General features: G+C 33.3%; 1 protein-coding gene across 1 annotated transcript in view; it reads left to right on the forward strand.

The window, feature by feature from the left end:
• Window positions 1-18,620: 18,620 nt before the first annotated feature.
• Window positions 18,621-20,691, forward strand: part of MMS19 (mms19 nucleotide excision repair) — a 54,856-nt gene continuing 52,785 nt past the window's right edge. Inside the window, exons 1-2 of the mRNA XM_051219159.1 lie at window positions 18,621-18,672; window positions 19,928-19,962. Coding sequence (XP_051067571.1) covers window positions 18,628-18,672; window positions 19,928-19,962 — 80 coding nt within the window. The 5' untranslated portion in view covers window positions 18,621-18,627. The remainder of the gene's footprint in view (window positions 18,673-19,927; window positions 19,963-20,691) is intronic.

Here is a 20,691-nt window from a genome sequence, read left to right on the forward strand (position 1 = left end):
ATCTGTACATTTAGTGTATCGTCAAAAAAGAGTAAGCAAAAAAAATGAGACAATCAAATAAATTAGAGAAGAGTACATCTTATTCAGTACTATTTTCACTTTTGTATTTTGAACAGCAAACTAAATACTCAATAACTTGTTCATGTTTTCTGGATGTTGGCACGCTGTACATGTAATTTTCGGACTACTGAAGCACAATTAAGAGTATGGGATTAATGTAAATCAGGGAGTAGATAATGTACAGTCTCAAATAATATGGATACAGAGTTAAATATCATAAAACTGTAAGTTTCTACGGTTAATGAGCTGATTTTAGGTATCAAACAAGCCTGTGATGTAAAAGTTTAACTTTAATTGCACATGCTGAAAGATTATTGCCAATAAACGTTTCATCAAGTGGTTAGACAAATTTACTTAAGTTTTCCACCATATATAGTTCCTATAGTGAACTGTTTTACACCTGTTCAGTTTTATAATTTCTATTATTAATTAAATAATTAAATCTTCTAAATAACGTAATCCAGATTTTTAGCATCATATAAACTTATTGCCAGGTAATATACAGTATACAAATCTTCTTAAATTGTTTCATCAATTTCATTCATTACTGTAACTCTTCGCTTATGAACTAATTGGCCCTTTTTCTTAAAATGTGAACTAATTTACTGTATTTCCTAAAGTTCCTCGTAATAAAGCAAAGTCTGTCCATCAAAAATAATTATTTAATAGTCAGGAATAGTATGAATTAGACTATCATATAGCTTAACTATATTTAGGTAGATTAATACATATATACATTCATGAATCAGTATTCAAACTAATTAAACGGTTGTATTAGTTTAGCTAGATATAAAAGTTTTCATTCATTAAACTTGCCACCATATAGGCATGACAACGGCAATAGTAAAATATATATATATATATCTATTATATAAGATGGATAAATGTAGAAGCAAGTAAAATAATTTAATCGTTGAATCCAAGAGTCAATTGAAGCCAGAACACCATAGAAAACCTGGAAGCATTGGATCGCCGCTTCGTTCTAGGATGGAACTCCTCAGCAGTGCACATTCACGACCACACCTCGTGAGATTCCAACCCAGGACCTATCAGTTTCGCATACGACCACCTAACCATTAAATCACTGAGATGGTCGGCATCCAATGGTGTTAATGTCTAACTTCAACCAATCCACGAAATTGAACCACCTTCCACCATTATCTTTAGTGAGTTATTATCTCACAACAGATCCGGTCGAACTCCACTGATCACTAGAACTCCAGGAAATACGTCTTGGATACCGTCACTAGTGAGTATATGAAGATTATAATCAGAGAGGTGTTTTGTTGATATTATAGTAACTAAACAATTGAATTCATGAGTCAATTGAAGCTAAACCACTATTGGAAACCTTGAAGCACTTTACAGCTGTTTCGTACTAGTATGGTACTCTTCAGTAGTGTGCAACCACAATACCGCACACGAGACTCATGGATTCGTTGAAGTTAGACATTAACACTGTTGGATACTGGTTCAGTGGTCCAGAGGTTAAGTGTTCGCATGCGAGACCAAAGATTCTGGGTTTGAGTCCCCATGTTGCGGGATCGTTGATGCGCACTGTTTAGGAGTTCAATACTAGGACGAGGCGGCCGTCCAGTGCTTCTAGGTTTGCTATGAATATAAATCATAGGTATTCATATGAATAAAAACTTGTTGAGTTAATAAGCCAATGTTCTATCAGAAATTTGATGGTAGAAACGAATTAAATTGGAGCAATGTGGACTATTATCTAGTCCACTAAAAATATTTCAAACATTAATAATCAATACAATAATCTCAAATGAATTAAAGTGTGGCCTACATGTTTTCAACTACTACCAAACCTCTTCACTTAGTAATAATAATAACAGGTTGTAATACTTTGGTTAATTTTATACTTTAGTTGTTTCTTCGGAATTTTCAGAATGTTTTTTCTAGAAGTAAAACAGAAAATAACAGTAAAAAGGATTCAACGAATGATCATTCCAGACAATAATCATAAACCCAGAAAATGTAAAACTCATTAAATTATATCAAAAAATATGTTTTACTGTAAAATTAATTATAATAAACTGATCAGATACAAGAGTTCCTTGATGATTGTACATTTTTTTCATTTACTAGGATTATTCATTATATTTTGAACAAACAAAATCTTAAATTTCACTCGATATCGTTTGCTTGTATCTGCCCATAGTTGTTAAGGACTGCAGTTGATCACTTCTCTTATTGGGATATATGCATACTGTGTGTATTGCCTTGATATCGCCTTAATTCACAAGCTTTATACGAAAAGATGGATGGTGGCTAGCAGTGGAATCCAAGACGCTCGTTTTGACCTATTCGGGACTCGTCAGCTGGAAGCCGTACTCTTCTAGTATAAAATCGTATAGTTAAGCTTAGAGTATGAATACATTTTAGGTAAAGGAAGTATATTTTCATTACAGCAATTTGGTCATTATGGAAGTATGGTAATACAAGTTAACCTACTGATTCTATTGTTGAAGTGAATCATGAAAACAACTTTCATCTAGTAAGTCAACTTATACAAAACAATGAAAATACAAATGAAACAAAGATATCATAAATTGGTTTTTCTTCACATTGAATTATTAAAATATCACCCAACTTCTGAAATTTAGATTTAGAAGACTGTTGACTTGAAACAGTAAAAAGTAAAGAATACAAACAACTATGTCTATTCGTTAAGGTGTCTGTTGAGATAGCTTCCAAAAATTATGACGGAGCCTTCAGAAGCCTTAAAAGAGACGAAGAGTTCCGTTTAATCAGAACGTGATAGAGCCTTCTAGAATATCAACATGGCATGCTACGATTAGACAGTAGCATAAATTGCCCTTTTGTGGATTAGCTGAATTTTAATGACATTACAACAAACGCTAAAATCTATAAATACGTATGATTTTCTGTACATTTACCCAATCAATCTGATTTTGTGACTTTAGGGTTCTATAATTTGTGTACTGTATTGTGCGTTAATCTAGCAGCAAATATAACAGTGTTGTGAATGAAATAATTACACAGCTGAATTATCTCAACAAATAAGTATCGAAGTAATACACTTCTGAATAATTTATTCGATATCTTTCTGTTTAATAACTTACCAAATGGATAATTCTAGACAAATTGTAAACAATAATTAGATAAAGTTGAAACCTTATTATTATTTTTCATGGCTTTATTCAATTTTATATTTTTGGTGCAATATACAACTATCAGAACAAGGTATTTTAACAAGTTTCCTTTTCTTAGTTCTTGATCAACCCTTTCAATAAATATTGAGTGATCGCCAATATGATGTTAGCAGTTCAGGCGTCAACATCTGAATAATGTTCATTCTTTTCAATGTATATTTCCAGCCATCACAAAGTCGCTGATTGTACTTTTTTATAAGTTGTACAGCGAAAGGTCGTAAACTTTTCATAAACTCATCTGAATAGGTTATGCAATTCGTTGATATAATGGTGTATTAAAACAAACAAAAGAAACAGATAACCTGTTGAAATATCTAGATGACAGGAAAAGGTATCCCAAATATTTAAGCGGGCTTATTATATCATAACATATTAATATAATTATCAGAATGGGTTTTGTGGAGATTTTTAGAAATTTCACAAGTTGAAATCATGAGCCAATTGAAGCTAGACCACCAGTAGGTCCTGGGTTCGAATCCCGCGGGGGCGGGTTCGTGGATGCCCACTGCTGAGGAGTCCCATACTGGGACGAAACGGTCGTCCAGTGCTTCCAGGTTTTCCATGGTGGTCTAGCTTCAATTGGCTCATGGTTTCAACTTGTGAAGTATTAATATAAATAAATGAAAATAAATCATTTTATATTTTGAACTAATGTTCACGGTAAAAGAAAAACAACTTTTAAATTATACAGAATATAGTACAAATTTATCTCATCAACATTATTTATTTCATCTACTCAGTAAAGCATCTATTTAGTACACAAATATAAACAAATATAATTTCCTAGTTTAAAAGAAAACACTGTCAACTAAGCTATAAGATATGAAAAAAGACAAGTTTATAATTAACAATCTTATTTATGTTTAGATTCATAAAGGGAATTTTCAAGTGTACCCACAGTATTATAATCACCTATGTATATTCAATACTGTGTCTATCACACTTTACAATAATCACTCAATCTCTTACAGAATATTATGTAATTCAAATGACAAAATAATTTATAGAATTAAAAACTATGTTTATTTTCTCTAGGAAAAAATCTTAGCATTCTAATAAAGAAACAGAGTGTGAAGAAAATAAGAAGTATTAAAAAAAACGGGGATAGAACATTGTTCTTAACATTCCCATCCCCCCTCACTCTGTTTATCACCATACATCTCAAATAGTTGTGAAAATAATATGAAAATAATCATATCTATAGTTAGACACTAGAGGAAAATAAAAGTGAATACATTTACTCAATAAAAAATTTACTTTGTATTCATTATTGTTGAATAAATAATAAAAAGTGATGTCATTATTTCGGTTTGTTCATATGTTTTTGATTGAGATCATGAACCGATTGATGTTAGACCATCATTAAAAACCTGGAAGCGCTGGACGGCGCTTGCGGGATCGTGGCCCAGGGCCTTCGGTCTCGCGCGCGAACGTTTAACCTACTGAACCACTGAGCCGACATCCAACAGCTTTAAAGTCTAACCTCAACCAATCCACGAAGTTGCGCGACCATCTTCCATTGTACTGAGGTAGACACCTGCTTCTACCCGACACGATAGGACGAAACGGCCGTCCAGTGCTTCCAGGTTTTCAGTGGTGGTCTAATATCAATCGGTTCATGATCTCAATCAAAAACTTAACAATCTCCACAACCACTATACTGATTATTCATATGTATTTGTATGTATTAATCAGTTTCAATAACTAGCTATTAAGATGTTCATTGTTAAATCATGCAATAATTATCTTGACAAGTGAAATTATCAATATTCTTATTTGTACTTCAATATGAAGTTATAAAGAAATAAATAGTAGAATTTATTGAATTGTAGAATGAATAAATTAAATGGATTATGCATTAAATTTACGAACCAACGAACCAACTACTTTACATTTCTGAGATTAAATTTTTTTTAGATTCCCGCTGCTTGACTAATAAAAAAATACTTTAAAAGAACTGAAGGATAATCAAAAACAAAAGTATAGTGAAAGATAGTGAACTGTGTTGTTAGTTCAATGAAAGATTAGTTTCTTCTTCTTCAATTTAAGCATGCAAAATATTTTTTATGCATGTGATAATTATAGCTACGATAAAATTTTAAATGGATTGTATTTCATGAAGTTAAACTTTCTGAAACTGTGATTCTAATGCAAACCAGTTGTTTATTTTTTGAACATTTTTATAGAAACTCAGGTCAAAACTACCTCCTCTTTTGTCGTTACGGCTATTTCAAAAATATGAAAATTTAACGACTTTATTACATCATAAGGTAATCAGAGATTACAACTATATGCAAAAAGATTGTTTAGTGATCAACAAGCTAGAGAAGAATAAGATGATGAAAATAATTTATAGATCATAAATATGAGGGATAACTTTCCACTTAAAAGATTCGAAGAAGAAATTTAAAAAAAATAAAGGTCATAGTGACAATCGAATCACTGTTACAATTGTTACAATGTAAAAAATACAAATTAATAATAAAAGCAAAAACAAGACTGAAACATACTGGAGAAAGGAATTAGGGCCAAGGTAGAATAAGAGATTCCGCTTATGGATTTTAAGTCTGTTAAGTGGACCGTTATTTCTCATACTTATCATCCATAAATTATTTTCATTCTCCAATTACTATCTAACCTTTCGATCATAGCTCAAAATTCTCTTGATTCTTGAAATCTCGGATCAGGTTATGATATAATCCCTTTATATTCTTCAATAGGGAAAATGTCATCCAGGCCAACTGTTAAGTATGAATGTGAAATTGATGAGAAACATTTCAAATCAGATTTTATAATTATAAAAATTCGGGCTAAATATTATGAACCAGAGGTATTTTCATGAATGGTATTCATCTCAGAAAGAAATAACAGTTCATGGTTAAGATTATGAGGAAACATTTGTAAAGTTTGTTACAATGGATGTAGATCCATGAAACATATCACCCATCAATACAACAAACTACCAGAATCCATAGTAAATCCAGTGATTGAATTACAGGCGAAATGAGTGCGACGCTTCTTTCCTACAAAAATTGTCGTTTCATTTAACCATAGTGTAATGCTATCAAACGTTCCCATATACACGATTATCCATTAGTTTAACTGCTCATGTGATAATATACAGATTCAGGGTCAGTTTAAACTCATCATTAGATATTTGTGTACTGATCAGTGTTAGAACTAGGTAAAGAGATAATTAAGTCCGTCAAATTCCTGTTCGTTACGATGTAAGAATTAGGTTTAAATACAGTGAAAATATTGTCAGGAATTGAAGTCTAGATAAATATCATCTACAAATAACTATTTCTGCTAGGACTCGTTATATATATATATATATATATATATATATATATATATATATATATATATATATATTGGTCTTGTTGAACTACGTTGAGAAGCATTTATATATTAGAATTATCAGTAATTACGAGGGATTTTACAGTACTATGGCTTACATTAGATCAAGTGGGTTTTTTCAAAAGGTGTATCCTTGCCTACAAGATCGCTGACTAAATATCACAGAAAGCTGGTCTCTTTCATTATTTCAAGTGTATTGAATTATTCAGTTATTAATAACCAAATAACGAGAACTAGAATGTTGTGGAAATCGATTCATCTAAATTGTTAGGTTATTTTCTCATCTAAACAGTTAAAATCTCATAACGATGATAATAATAATAGTAATTATTATTATTATTACTATTATTATTATTGTTATTATTATTCCGAAGTAATTCAGTCAATGAACTACGAAGTAGTTAACAAAAATATATACCTCTCTGTTAAACGTTACAATCTAACCATTTTACAAGTAATGAAATGAACTATTCTGACACGTATACACTTTTTGAAAAGTGGTGTGAAATATTGTGTAGTCTACTCTTTTGTCATTTTATGAATTAATTCAAAATTATAAATATTTTCTATACTACTTATAATCTTTTTTAATGTAAAGGTGATTTGTGTTTCATGCACAATAAAATAAAATAATGTATAAATTCACTTGGTGTTTTATACATGTATCTTCCCATTGTTGTTTGGACTTCAATTGATCAGTCTCTTATGGGCATATGTGCTTCCTGTGCTGATCGCCTCGATATTGCCTTAGTTCACAAGCTTTATAAGCAAAGATGGATAGTGTCTAGCAGTGGAATCCAGGACGCGCGTTCCGTCCTATTCCGGACTCGCCAAATGAATGTAGCTGCATCCCACACAGGATGCACAAATGCCAATACGAGACTGATCAGTTGCAGTCCTTAACAGCAATGGGAAGATTCAAACAAACAATACCAAGTGAATTAAAACTTCACATCAGTGTACAAGCAGGTGGCTATCAGGTCTCAGTAGCTAAGTGGATAACGCGATGATGTTTGAAGCTAACGGTACTCAGTTAGAGTCCTGGAGTGAACATCATCTCTGAGATGTAGAAATGTCCAGCTGGCGAGTTGCAAATAGGACGAAACGCGCGTCCTGGATTCCACTGCTAGCCACTCTTTATCTTTGCTTATAATCTATATAACGTATTTATATGATTGTTTTATCCACCAAACTATCAGAGAACAATCTTCATGAATTAGTGCCGTGTAGTTGGCATGACGTTTTGATGATCAACAAATTTTTCTTCGAGAAATAATCGTTTTATAAAATCCTGTTGTTGTGCATACTACTTATGCTGACAGAAATGAATAGTAAGTAGGGCCTTTCGGGAGTGTAATGCCTAGCAGCAGAAGATTGCAATAAAGAGAACAGGAAAGAAATCTGTGAGCAATCGAAATAACAACAGAATTAGAGGAATGATTGAGTATATTAAGGAAAACTCAAAAGCGAATTGTCGATGATGTATTTAATGTATGGCTTTCATATTTCGCTAAGCCACTGTATGATTTAGCGTTAAGCAACAAATTGGTTTTCTCCACTAAGTCTCATTCACTACAATATATTTACTGAACTCATTAAGGTGGTGGTTGGATGTAGTCAACGAGAAACTTTGGACCTAGGTTTCGTGCTACTTGGCACTCCTAAGTAAGGTGTACCTGTAATCTTGAGGGAACTGATACCCCCTAACAGATTCGATCACGTATCACCCAGCTTCACAGTCAGAAACGTTCCCAGTGTGCTATTCGTTCCACGACTGACTTCCTGTAGGATTGAGATGTATTTACAAGTGATTGATCACTGGGCGGTGATCAATGTCATGTATGTCAGGTACTTCTTACTGAGGATCGAATCTTATCGACCAAGTTTCAATGTGGCCACCAGTAGAGTTGACTCTACATTGTGTGCACTATGTTGAGTTAAGATGGTGGTTGGAGGTAGTCAACAGGAAACCCTGACATACATGACATTGATCACCACCCAGTGATTAACCAAATTGTCACTAAACTCAATCTAATCCTAAATTACCACATTGTAATTTGAGTAGTTCCATAACCATACTCAAAGTGAATTTATCAAATAACATAAATCTATGTTAAGACTTTTAAAAAAAGTTATTAATTATTTTTAAAGTTCACTAGAAGTTAGTGACCATGAAAATTATGCAAATTTATGAAAAAAATTATCGAGACAATGTTTATGATTTTCATAGCTTTCTTTTGAACCTGCATATTTGAAAACAAATAGGTGGATAGAATTCACGGACTTACTTCATTTAAGAACTAAATAATAATACTAGTAATAACAATAACAATAAGAAGAAGAATAAGAATAATAATAATAAGAAGAATATAGGATCTTATAATTTACAGTAGATGTGATTTGTGAATCGCACTGCTGAGGAGTCCTATACTAGGACGAAACAACTGTCCAATACCTTCAGGTTTTCAATGGTGGTCTAGCCAAGATTGACGCATGAATTCAGCTGTTAATATTATTTAGTAAAACTTAACTTCATTATCATACAAATAATCATAAATCTGATTCACAGATTAATAAGATAAAACTTTAATATTTTTTCACTCATTTTCCAATGCAAACCAACATGAAACTAAATATTTTGATTGTATTGTAGTAAACAAGAACACAATTGGGGACAATCGAGTATATTTCAATACAACATAACAGAATCTCTTAGTAAAATCTGGGAACTATACAATAAATACTTTATTTTCAAAATATCTCAGACTTTATTGTTCCTTCGTTTCCACACCAATCATTCTCTGTTCTCGTTCACTCTTCTTCGATCTTTGTAGTCTTCTACCGTCAAGGATTTCACTTTCTACGGATGATACATACTACTTATATCGGTCGATATCAGTAGCATACACCACAATATCATAATGTGAGAAAAAGAAAGAATTTAAGACAAATAAATATTACGAAAAATTGTTTTGTATAAATATGAAGTATTTAATTGTTCTGTGGGTCAGTTGTTGTTTGTTTGTTTGTTTGTTTTTCTGTGTACACAAATTAAAAGGACAATATAAGAGAAAAACCAACAAGAAGAATAATGAAAATAATAAAAGTAAATAAAACCTTATCAACAATTAATACATTGAATGTTTTTTTTTGGAAATTTAATGTCAATCTGTCAAATAACAGTTTCATTGTATGTTCATGACCTGATCAACAAACATAAAATCTAATTCATCTCTATTTTAATCACTGAAAAATTCCCATCACATTAAAACATAATATGAAGGAAGGATATTCTTTTCAATGAATTTCTCATCAGGTTCTACAATTATCTCAAATCCAAATTAATAATCCATAAAAGTGGTTAGATTTAAGGCAGAGTACATCATTTGGAAATTGTAATATGTGAATCAGGAACTGTTGTTTGTCATATAAAATCAAATCGTTAATGTTGGGGTTGACTCATATTTAGTGTTAACTTGAATTAGTTTATAAGTGAAATGAAATTGTGAGATAAATGATCAGAATAAATATGGTTAACATGGGGTGTGTGAGAGAGAGAATAATGGAATAGAAATCATAAATTACGTAATATGTAGAATAATATGAATTAGGTCAGATATAGTAGATAGGGGTGGATGCTGAATAAATTTCTCAAAAAGTTTGTCAAGTGTAATAGTAATAATAATAACAATGATAATAATAACAATAGTGGTAAAGATAATAATAAGATATGTTTGGGACATAAAAATAAACATTAATCACATTACGTCACCATATTATAAAACTGATTATTAACTAGTTGGTCCCGAAGTTGGCCAGGGTAAAAGGAGCGGCTGAACATATTTCTTTTGGATGGAAAGCTCTGGCTTTTTGATCCGAAGAGCAATTGTTTCAGCCGTCTGCAAGATTTTCAGTCTGATGAAATTAGGTAGACTGCTGTTAACGAAATATTGCTCCATCTCTATTTATATGATAAATATTTTGAAAAACACAAAGAATAGCAGTTCATAGAATATCCAAATGAAGTGTAAATAAGATCTAGGTATGATGCTTTTTAGTAAGTTTAACAATACTCTATATAGTTAGAATATTCTTTACCTTTTTTATTCATTCACATATGATTATGTTTCCTATCTGAATACAAATAGATCAATTATTTGTAAAATTCAGCATGAAAATAAAGCTGCATCAATATTTATTACAGAATCTAAGGAATTCTTCTCATTATATTTCTTTAAACTCAATGTTGTCTTACGTTTAGGAAACTTACTCCATCTGTTAGCTGAAACGATGTAATTTAATATTATAGAAAAGTATACTACCGTTATCATTATTTTACAAAATTGTAACTAAGGCATCAAAATGTCTACTTATTTTCCTATTAAAACAATACTATTATCTTCACATCATTGTAGTGTCATGAATAATGATTAAGTTTTCAGTATACCTAAATAATGAATATTGAATACTACAATTAGACACTATGAAATATTTCATTAAAACTTTGAAATTTATTGTTAACACCACAAATTTAATCTTTGATCTGGATTAAAAATTTTGTCTATTACTTAGTAAGTTACCAATATTCTATTAGTTATGTAAAAACATGATTTTACAAACATTCATATACAAATAATTGTTTATTAAAGTGAAACAATACAAATATAAATGGGGATCATGGTGTAGTGTGTGCTACTTATATTGACATAAGTAGTATACAATGTTAGTCGTGAACAGAAGGTCTGGCAGCAGAGAGACAAGAGGATCGAACAGTAAAGAATGGAAACAGAATGCAATTTGTATGAAGATGCAAGAACAATGAAGTTTGAGTCATTTTGAGACAATTGGTGGACATTTTGCAAATTAAACATTTGCTTTATGATTGTTAGATTTTATTAACAAGTCCTGTAATTTTGTGCTAGATATATTAGATTCTCCCCACGGATGTACTGTTCACTGCAATGCTATTAATTTACATCACATGTTTAATATACTCAATGCGGATTTTTAACTATCCAAAAATACCTACATTTGTTTAACATCTAACTAAAAATCTTTCTCAGAAAAGCTTTTCCGTCTAATAATGACTGTCATGAACTATTCATGAATCTATAATTTCTTTATCCTTTTAAATATTGATTAAGTAAAACAATATCAAAATCGTATTGACACTTCTTCATTAGCTCATATCAAAATCATTTATCGGTTTTAATACTTACTTTTAAGCTGATAATTTAGCAACAAAATTTTGGTATTAACATTTCACTCTACTATAATTCAACATTTTTATAGAAAACAATTTGAAAATTATGCGAAATCAAAAAGAACATGTCACAATGACCTTGAACATAGTTAAATTCATGTCAGTAACAACATATATCTTTGATACAAATAGTGGTTCCCGTTGAAAACTTCATTCAGTAATTATCTGTGGATAAGTGTATTTTCCTTTGGAAATTATATAAATATTAATCAATGGTACCGCTGTTTCAGAGAATTTTAACATATAAACAAATAAAAACAAATGACCTAAAACCAATAATTGTAATAACAAAACATATGGTTGCCTTATCAGGAATTGCTAACTGTTGACTTTAAAAACTAATTCTTTTTCGAGAAAGAAAACAGATGTTTCCAAATACTGGATGAAGGTCACTCACATTTCTCAAAATAAGGAAAGATATATTGAATGTATAAATGATAACCTTTAAACTGGTTTACCACACTCAGTTGTATTAGGTAACTTAATTCTTTATAGATAGTGACTAGTTTATCATAAAATTATTTTACTATTTGTAATCTTACCATTCACATTTTAATATTTTACTAAAGAAATTTGACAGAACCTGAAATCCCACAAAACATTTATAATCCATAATTCTGTTTATCAGTCCATATTTGTTTTTAATTAGCACACGAATTAGACTCACTAGTAAATACTTCAGTAAGTCAGCGATAACGTAGAAACTTACGTACGTACATCAGTTCAAGTTGCCATACTACATTAGCACACATATACAATTGTCGACTCAAACCCCGTAGTTGTATTGATAGTTAAAGTATGAGCAATAATCGGAAAGTGTAGGGTTTGAATATGTTATTCACAGAGTACAATCCAGTGAAATAAATTAGGAAAGAGAAAAAAGGGACATGGAGAATTCAGAAGATTAGAATCTGGGAGAACACAAAGAGTGGATTCACCTGCGCCATTGCAAACGATTTTGAGCCATGTCATTCAAGGTCTCTAACCATCGGTTGCTATTGTCTCTCGGGTCCCAACCAGGTAGTCTACACCTACCAACATGGCTCAGTCCACTTGTTAGTGACTTCATGGATTTTTGCTATGTTTTGGTCTGGCCTCCCTTAGCTTTTTCCCAACTTATTTCTACACCGTAAAAAATACTTCGAGAACCATTTGACATTTTCATACTACATATTTCCATTTGGACAGTTAAACACTTAGGTAAATTCCTTTCATATAAGTGTATCGTGTAGTGCCAAACGTCAAAAACTAGAAAAAGTGTCTGTCATTATCGGTCTTATTTCGTGTCAAATGAATTTGCTTATAGACAGAAAAATCTCTATCAAAAGCAGATATAAGAAAAATGGGACCTCTGGCCGATTTCAATGTAAATTGTAGTGAGACGTATTCTCTGAAAAATAGGAGGATCTAATCCACTAAATGATGTGCCATGAATTTTATCGAAATCGAGATTGAGTTTGACAGTATAACACAACTGTTATAAATTTAACAACGGTTAAATCTCAAAATTATGTTTAAAATAATAAAATATTCAGTATAAAGTTAAAATTTCCTCTCTAGACACTGACTATTTAAAGTTTACAGTCTTCATGTATCTTGTCGGCAATTTTATGGTGTTCGCTCGAATACCACATGTTTCCAAGGTCATGTGATCTCCATGACTCACATCTGAAATCGCAGTAAACTTATTTTGTTAAGTTACGTAAGTAAGCTAACTAACTTACATTGATCATTGAGACAATGGGCGACCTCGCTAAGTTTCTTCATTGTGTACTGACTATAAGTAATATTTTTAAAAAAAATTGGAAGAATTACTTTCCTTCTCAGTGTTACATATTCGTTTTTATTATTATAAATACTTAACCAATACATATTTCATCGTACTACAAGTGCTTAAGAGTAATAAAACCGAATAAACTATTCACTAAGTGATGTTAAAGATCCATTAAATGTCACCACCGATAACAAAAGTAGGTTTATCAGTATCGCATAAATTGCAGAATAAATCTTATTTTTAATACTGTGTGGAGACGAAAACTGAAAAAACAAAAAAACTAAGAAGCTAAAAAGGAGTTGGAGAGTGAGTGTGGCGATAAGTATTTACAGATCGAAAACGGTATTTCTGTGTTAAGTATACTACCCACATTTAAAATGTAATGCCTCCCTGTTTGTCTATGTTTGTATACTATACAACTTGAGATTCAACACCTAGGAACGTATACCGAATGATGTCTATTTATTGTAATGTACTGATATTTCCAAGTGTTTGCATTTATCCCTATAATTGTAAAGGCAATTTTCTCATTCTTTTTATATAATGTACAATGAGAATTTATTCATTTAAAACATCTTCTATATTTTACTTAGCTTAGTGTTTTATCCACTTTTCCTAAGTACTAACATTTGTTTGACTCAGCTGTTTCATTTTATAATTAATCGTATGTTTTAGGATTTCATCATTGTACAATTGCTTGGGCTTTAACTGCTGGACATACCAAAAGAACTAAACCTAGGATAAGGACTTGTGGTGATAGTTATCACGAGCTTATTTTGTAGTTAGTTACTATTATTGACTGTAAAATTGTTGTTTAAAAAATTAACCTCGGTATTTCGCTCGCGTGTTGTACGCTGAAGGTATAACAAATTGCTTACCACTCACAAACACACTGCTGCTCACACATGCCTCTCGTCCACGCATATCATTTATCACGATAATAGAACTCTATTATATTTACTATCTATGTTCACAGATCGCAATAATGATCTCATTAGGTAACTACTTTGGATACACTTCTTGGTTCATATCAGTCATACTTGGAATCACTGACTGCTTATAATTAAGGATTACGAAATCAAAAAGGAAACTCAAATACGCCTCCTTCTGATAATCTATTTTCTTTTGTGTATAATTTAGATTTCGGCATATTAGCAAACCAACATTTTCGTGATAAGCTTAACATAACTATTATCTTGTGGCCACCATGTCTTGAAAGCATGAAATCAGATGATAGATAAGGAGGTGAATACTTAGCGGTAATGGAACAAGACTGAACCACAGGCAAGTGATCCTTAAAGATGATTACGCTATGCCTTAGAAACTTTGTCACAGGACACTGTACTGTAGATTAAAAATGGTGGAGATTAATAAAGGCCACAGAGAGATAATCGCCCAAACACCATGCCTCGAGTAAGTAGGCACGGCAGTCGTAACTACGTCTGTCGTTAATATATTGAATTGATTGTTCTTTCGGCCAGGTTGCATTTGTACAACAAAGGTTTCTGATAAGCAAGTTCTTATCAAAAAGACAAGGTCACCTAGGCTAAACAGGTATATGATTTCAGCGAATGACTTTGTGCATTAGCTACACATTTCGAACAAACAAAAATATTAGTGTTACTATTTATCTGTCAACATCATTAGGCTAGTTAATAATAGTCATAAGCCCAAAATTTGTAAGCTTAGTGTTTCTGCTTTCAAATTCTAGTACTTAGTATCATTATGAATTGAAACCTATTCATTAATCCATGAAAGTAGACGACGCTTTTGTCCGTAACACCTTTACGATCGAAGGATTCCAGCCCAGTCAAATCAATAGTCAAAAATGACTGAATTCGAAGATATATCTTGGAGGTTGTTGATATGATGAGAAGCGTTTGATATAAGTTGGCTTGTAGTCGCAAGGGATGTATAGCATGGCGTACCCACTCGTGATCTGGTACGGATGCGTGACCGAGTGCCTTCAGTTAGTGTGTAGAATAAAAAGTAATAAAGTCAGCGCCGACCGGCCGCACTAGTTTTAATGGACTCACCTAGCTGAATGCGCTCGCTCACACATCCAGACCAGATCACTAGTGGGTATGCCGTGCTTCACATCTCCTACAACCTTCAACCAACTTAGAGTGATCGATTCTCGACGTATCGATGTTCTATCAAGTATGTCTTCGAACCTCTCCGCTTCTGACTTCTGACTTGATTGGGTTGGCATATTATAAAAGGTGTTACCGGTTAAGGTGTTGTCAAAATCCGAATACCTGTAGCATCTTTATATGTAATATTTTGATTGTGATCATGATTCGTTCAATGTTGGACCTCCGGTGAAAACCTGGCAGCACTTGGCGGCCGCTCTATTCCTCTTGAATATTTTATGCTTATTTACGTGATTGATTATGAACATTTATGTACTATATCCATGTCAATGTAATGGTTTGTTTGTTTGCTAATTTTATTTCGATTGGGATCACTAATCGATCAATGCTAGGCCACGATTGAAAACCTGGGAGTACTGGATATGCATTGCAGAGGAGTCCCATACTAGGACGAAAAGGTTTTCTAGTGTTTCTTTGTTTACGATGGCGGCCGATCACTGAATCTGACTTCAATAGCTTTAGATCTTGGATAAGTTTTTTACTTCAAAGGCTAACTCTGCTTTGTAATGTTCTGGGCCAATGAAATTTTACTGGGCTCCAGGCAAATCGTCCGTCAATCCGGCCACTGAATGTAGAACAGTTCATCGCACCTCATCAAAATTAAGGACAACTAATTCGCATCAGTTAGTTGCACTCCATAGAATAGCCTATGCGGTAGTGGCCGGGCTCTGTTTCTTGTACCTACTCTTGATAATTTACTTCTCTAATATCACCGCATGTGTTGTACGGTCATCAAAGCAGCCATAGTGCCCAGATGCGACGAAAGAGTAATCTACGTTAGTTACTATCCGTGATGTGTGACCCCAGTGTTAGAGGGTTCGTAACAACATTCCCGTCTAAATCGAGTAGGTCTCTGGTCATTCGACACAGTCCATCTAAGTTAGTGATCTAATACACTTGACGACCAGTGTCAACATATTTGATAAATGTTTGAGAGATAGATGTATTTCAGACACAATATGCCTGTTGACCGGTTGTGGTAGGTCATAATATGAGGGCGGTGGGTGTTGAATTATATTTCGTGTTTGTCACATTGCGTAATGCATCAATCGACGTATCTGTCAATGGTTGTATCAACTGCTTTGTAAGTCTGCTCCGTTTATAAATTTAGTCTAATAAAATCGTCAAAAAATATATTTCACATGTTTACGAAAAATGTGCCTAGCTGTACATTTACAGTTGGTCACGCAGACAAACAGAATAACCAATAAGAAGAAATTTTCATATTTAATTACCGCATAATTTTTGACGTCTTAACAGTTCACAACACCATATGCCTTTCTTAAAATATCGTCCTAATTCATTGGACTATTCTGAAAAATTGATATGAACAGATGTCTTCTGTGATCTAAGTTAAGATGATAGCTAGAATCAGGGAAAAAAGCCATGGAGCCCTGGGAAGATCACATTTCAGGCTAAAACACTTCTACGCCAGATGACAAATCAAAAATCGTTAGGCTGTCTAACGGACATCGTCAAGGTCAAGGATAACTAACGCAAATTAATTGATTTCACGTTATAGACTGTCCCATGAGTCAATGGTAACCTTCTGTTTTCTAAGATATTTTTACAAACATGTCTCTTAAATAGCGTCATGTTTGCTCAATACGGCCTTTGGATTAACCACAATACCTTAATACCACGAAATGGCAATACAACAGGGGTATTAACTGCGGAATGTGTCTACGATAACCGTTCAATTCCAGTAGACTACGATCATCCATATAGATCCAACATAGTGATAGTTCATGCTGGTGAGCCCAAAGGCCCATTCTTTGGCGTTTTCGACTTTGATCTCATAAACATAATGGTGAGTATTTGTTTGTCGTTTGGGTCGTGCTAGAGGTGTCTGACAACCTGACTGTTTGGCGAGACCAAAGAGGACTAAGAAGTCTTGGAATTTTGTAACCTGGGCGCGAGAGTATTTGAGGTGATAAACTACACCGTTCCAATTAATTCCCCACCGACTAGTGTTTCCAAATAAGTGGTACTTGGATACTCATCATAAAATCTTACAGCTGAAGTCAAATTCTCTCCCCAGAGTTTATGGACTGGCTATAACAGTGATGTGGTCAAGAATTGTCTTCATTTGCACCCAATAAATTATTAAAATATCTTTCCGAGTCTCTCCCGCAAAAGTGATCAGTCAAGCATCTTCGCCATCATTCAGCACACTGTTTGTCAAAGGCAACTTCTATTTACTAAACAGTCAAGCAAATAGTCACAAACTTATTACAATCTAGATAGGCTTTATGCGTGTGATTTATGATGCTGACAGTCATCCAAAGTAAACCACAACCTTCCGTTAGTCGCGCAATGTACAACCATCAGGTCAAGAGTGACGCCGTAATAATACATCAAAAGAATGTTTAACTAATGTACAACTGCTTGTTTTGTTGTTGCTAATGAATCCGACTTTTATACCCACCTTTAAATTCTCTCTCTTGTAAATTTACCATTCAGGGGCACTCCGTCCATAGCAAGTCACCCTTACAAATATCCTTGCTCGTTCTAATATACTCTTCCATTCAGCTAAATAGCGAATTTTTTCTAAATAAATGCTCAAATGAGCGAACAACCATTACCGTAGTAGAATGTATTATGAACCTGGTATAAGTGAAATTACATAATAACTATAGTAGTTGGTAACAATGGACTTTCTACACTTCAGCTTAAGTAAAGTAGACCATGTTTTAGAAAAAGAAGTGTTAAGTGTACGTGGAAACTACTTGAAAAATTGTTTCATAATGAGTTTTTGAGATTTAAATACCTAGAAGTGACTGAAATTCTGTTATCATCTATTGTAAATGACCTTGTGCTGACTGAATGCGGCTACTTGTGCGTCGTCGCTACAGTAAGGTTATTCTACAGGCACGTGTTTGTTTGTCGTTTTCATGTTAAACTCAAAGAACAGGTTGCCGTATATTTTGTGAAGAGTGTTTTCTGTTAACAGACAATCAAATGTGGGTATTAAACGGTCTGCACTAACAATATAACTCTCGATACGGCAGTTTATGGGTTCTAAGCGTAGAATCTACAATTATGCTGTCTAAACTAACTAGTTGTCGTATGAAGTTCACAGAGTACAGCATACAAATGTGATCTGGTGAGGATGCTTGACTAGAACCCTTCGGCTGGGAATGCGTCTGGTGGAACTAATGAGACGAGCACTAATGTCGAGGACTTACAAAACTACTTATTTATGGGGTTTATTTACCGCCAAACTCACTGCCCTCTCCTGGGATGTGGTGATAACGCGTAGTGTTTTTAAGGCGGCCCATGTAGTGTTCTAGGTCCACATTCGTTGTCCGAGATAGACATACGGATTCCCTGTGAGTCGACGTGTCGCATTACAATTGAGTTCGACTACAGTGCATCCAGCGTCTAAAGATGAGGGTGCAACTATTATTTGTAGACGAGTCAATGAAACTTAAGATAGCGGATTGTTTGTTTTGGCGCGAAATTCATTCACTCATTTGGTTAAGTAACATTTTATAACTGATGTCACTTCGTGATGAAAACATAAAATCTAATCCCTAACACTAACCATCAACAGTAAATCCTAATTCCAATTCCTCACGCTCATATATAACCCTCGCTTAACTCTAATGGGTAGATGGACACTTTACGTTAGTCATCCTTGATCTTGACGACATTTCAACAAACTGTCCTACGTTCGTTGATTTGTCGTCTAACGTAGAAGTGGTCCAGTCTGTGAATGATTTGCTTGGTGCTCAGTAACGTTTTACTTACCCTTTAAACTTTTTGCAGTTTTAAAATCCCATTTTGTCTGACTGGATATCCTAAGAAAGTTTCTCCATTACTAGTAATGGTGATAACTGCCGAAAAAATATGTTCACGTTTAAAATACTCAGTTTATGACTTTAAACGACGCATAAAGAACCTGTAGTAGCTGGTTTATTTTAGAAATCCAGCCATGACAAACTTTATTATCGGAATGCTATGGGTAACAGTGTACTGCTTAGGGAATTTTATTAAATAGGTAAACATATAATACAGTATGTTCAAAATTCTCTCGTACACCAACCGGGGATTTGTCATTTATTAAATATCTCGTATCTGTTTAACAGTTTGGCTAATGGCATTTTTTATTGTGAAATTTCAGATGGAGTCTTTACTTGATTTAATTCAATCTCTTGAGTGAGTCGTTTGATTTGTGCATAAATATGTAACCCCAAAATAAGTTCTTCAGCATTGATACTTTTCTACAAATCCTTCATTGCTTCCTATCGGTTGCACTTGTTTCTAGATTGTTTCTTCTCTCATCGATACTTTACTTTCGTTTCTATTCACCGTATTTTCGATATATTTTCTAATAACAAATAATGATGGCTGATCCAGTCGCTCATTAAAAAACAACAGTTCAAATACTCATCATTTACCAACACACCCTTACTCGATGGAGCGGTGGCCTAATGGTTAAAATGGTCCACTTTCAACCTATATGTCTAGAGCAAATTATGCCTTACCTGCTCAATTTCAAACAGACAGGTGGTATCATCAATCTTCATTTTTGAGGTTTGACTTACACCCAGGAAAATAAATGTTTTCAGTTGTTCAGCTACCAAGATAAATATCTGAACCTCAGTAGTTCGTTCACTTGCACACTTTTCGACTATTAAAACGTATAATCTACTTCAAAACACACGTATCATAACCCAGTACAAGGATTGTTAATTTTGGTATACTACGAAAAACCAAATGGATTGCGCATGTATCACCACTTACCAATAGTTATCAGGTTTGTAGATCTATTGGCAAACCGGATGACGGACAATTGATAGTTAGGAGGTTTACCATTATAAAAAATGTGTATGTAATTCTATCTGAAGACATATGAATTCAATGTCGCTTTCAATACTTAATGAC

The sequence above is a fragment of the Schistosoma haematobium genome, chromosome 2, assembly GCF_000699445.3.
Source record: "Schistosoma haematobium chromosome 2, whole genome shotgun sequence".
Classification (NCBI taxonomy): Eukaryota; Metazoa; Platyhelminthes; class Trematoda; order Strigeidida; family Schistosomatidae; genus Schistosoma; species Schistosoma haematobium.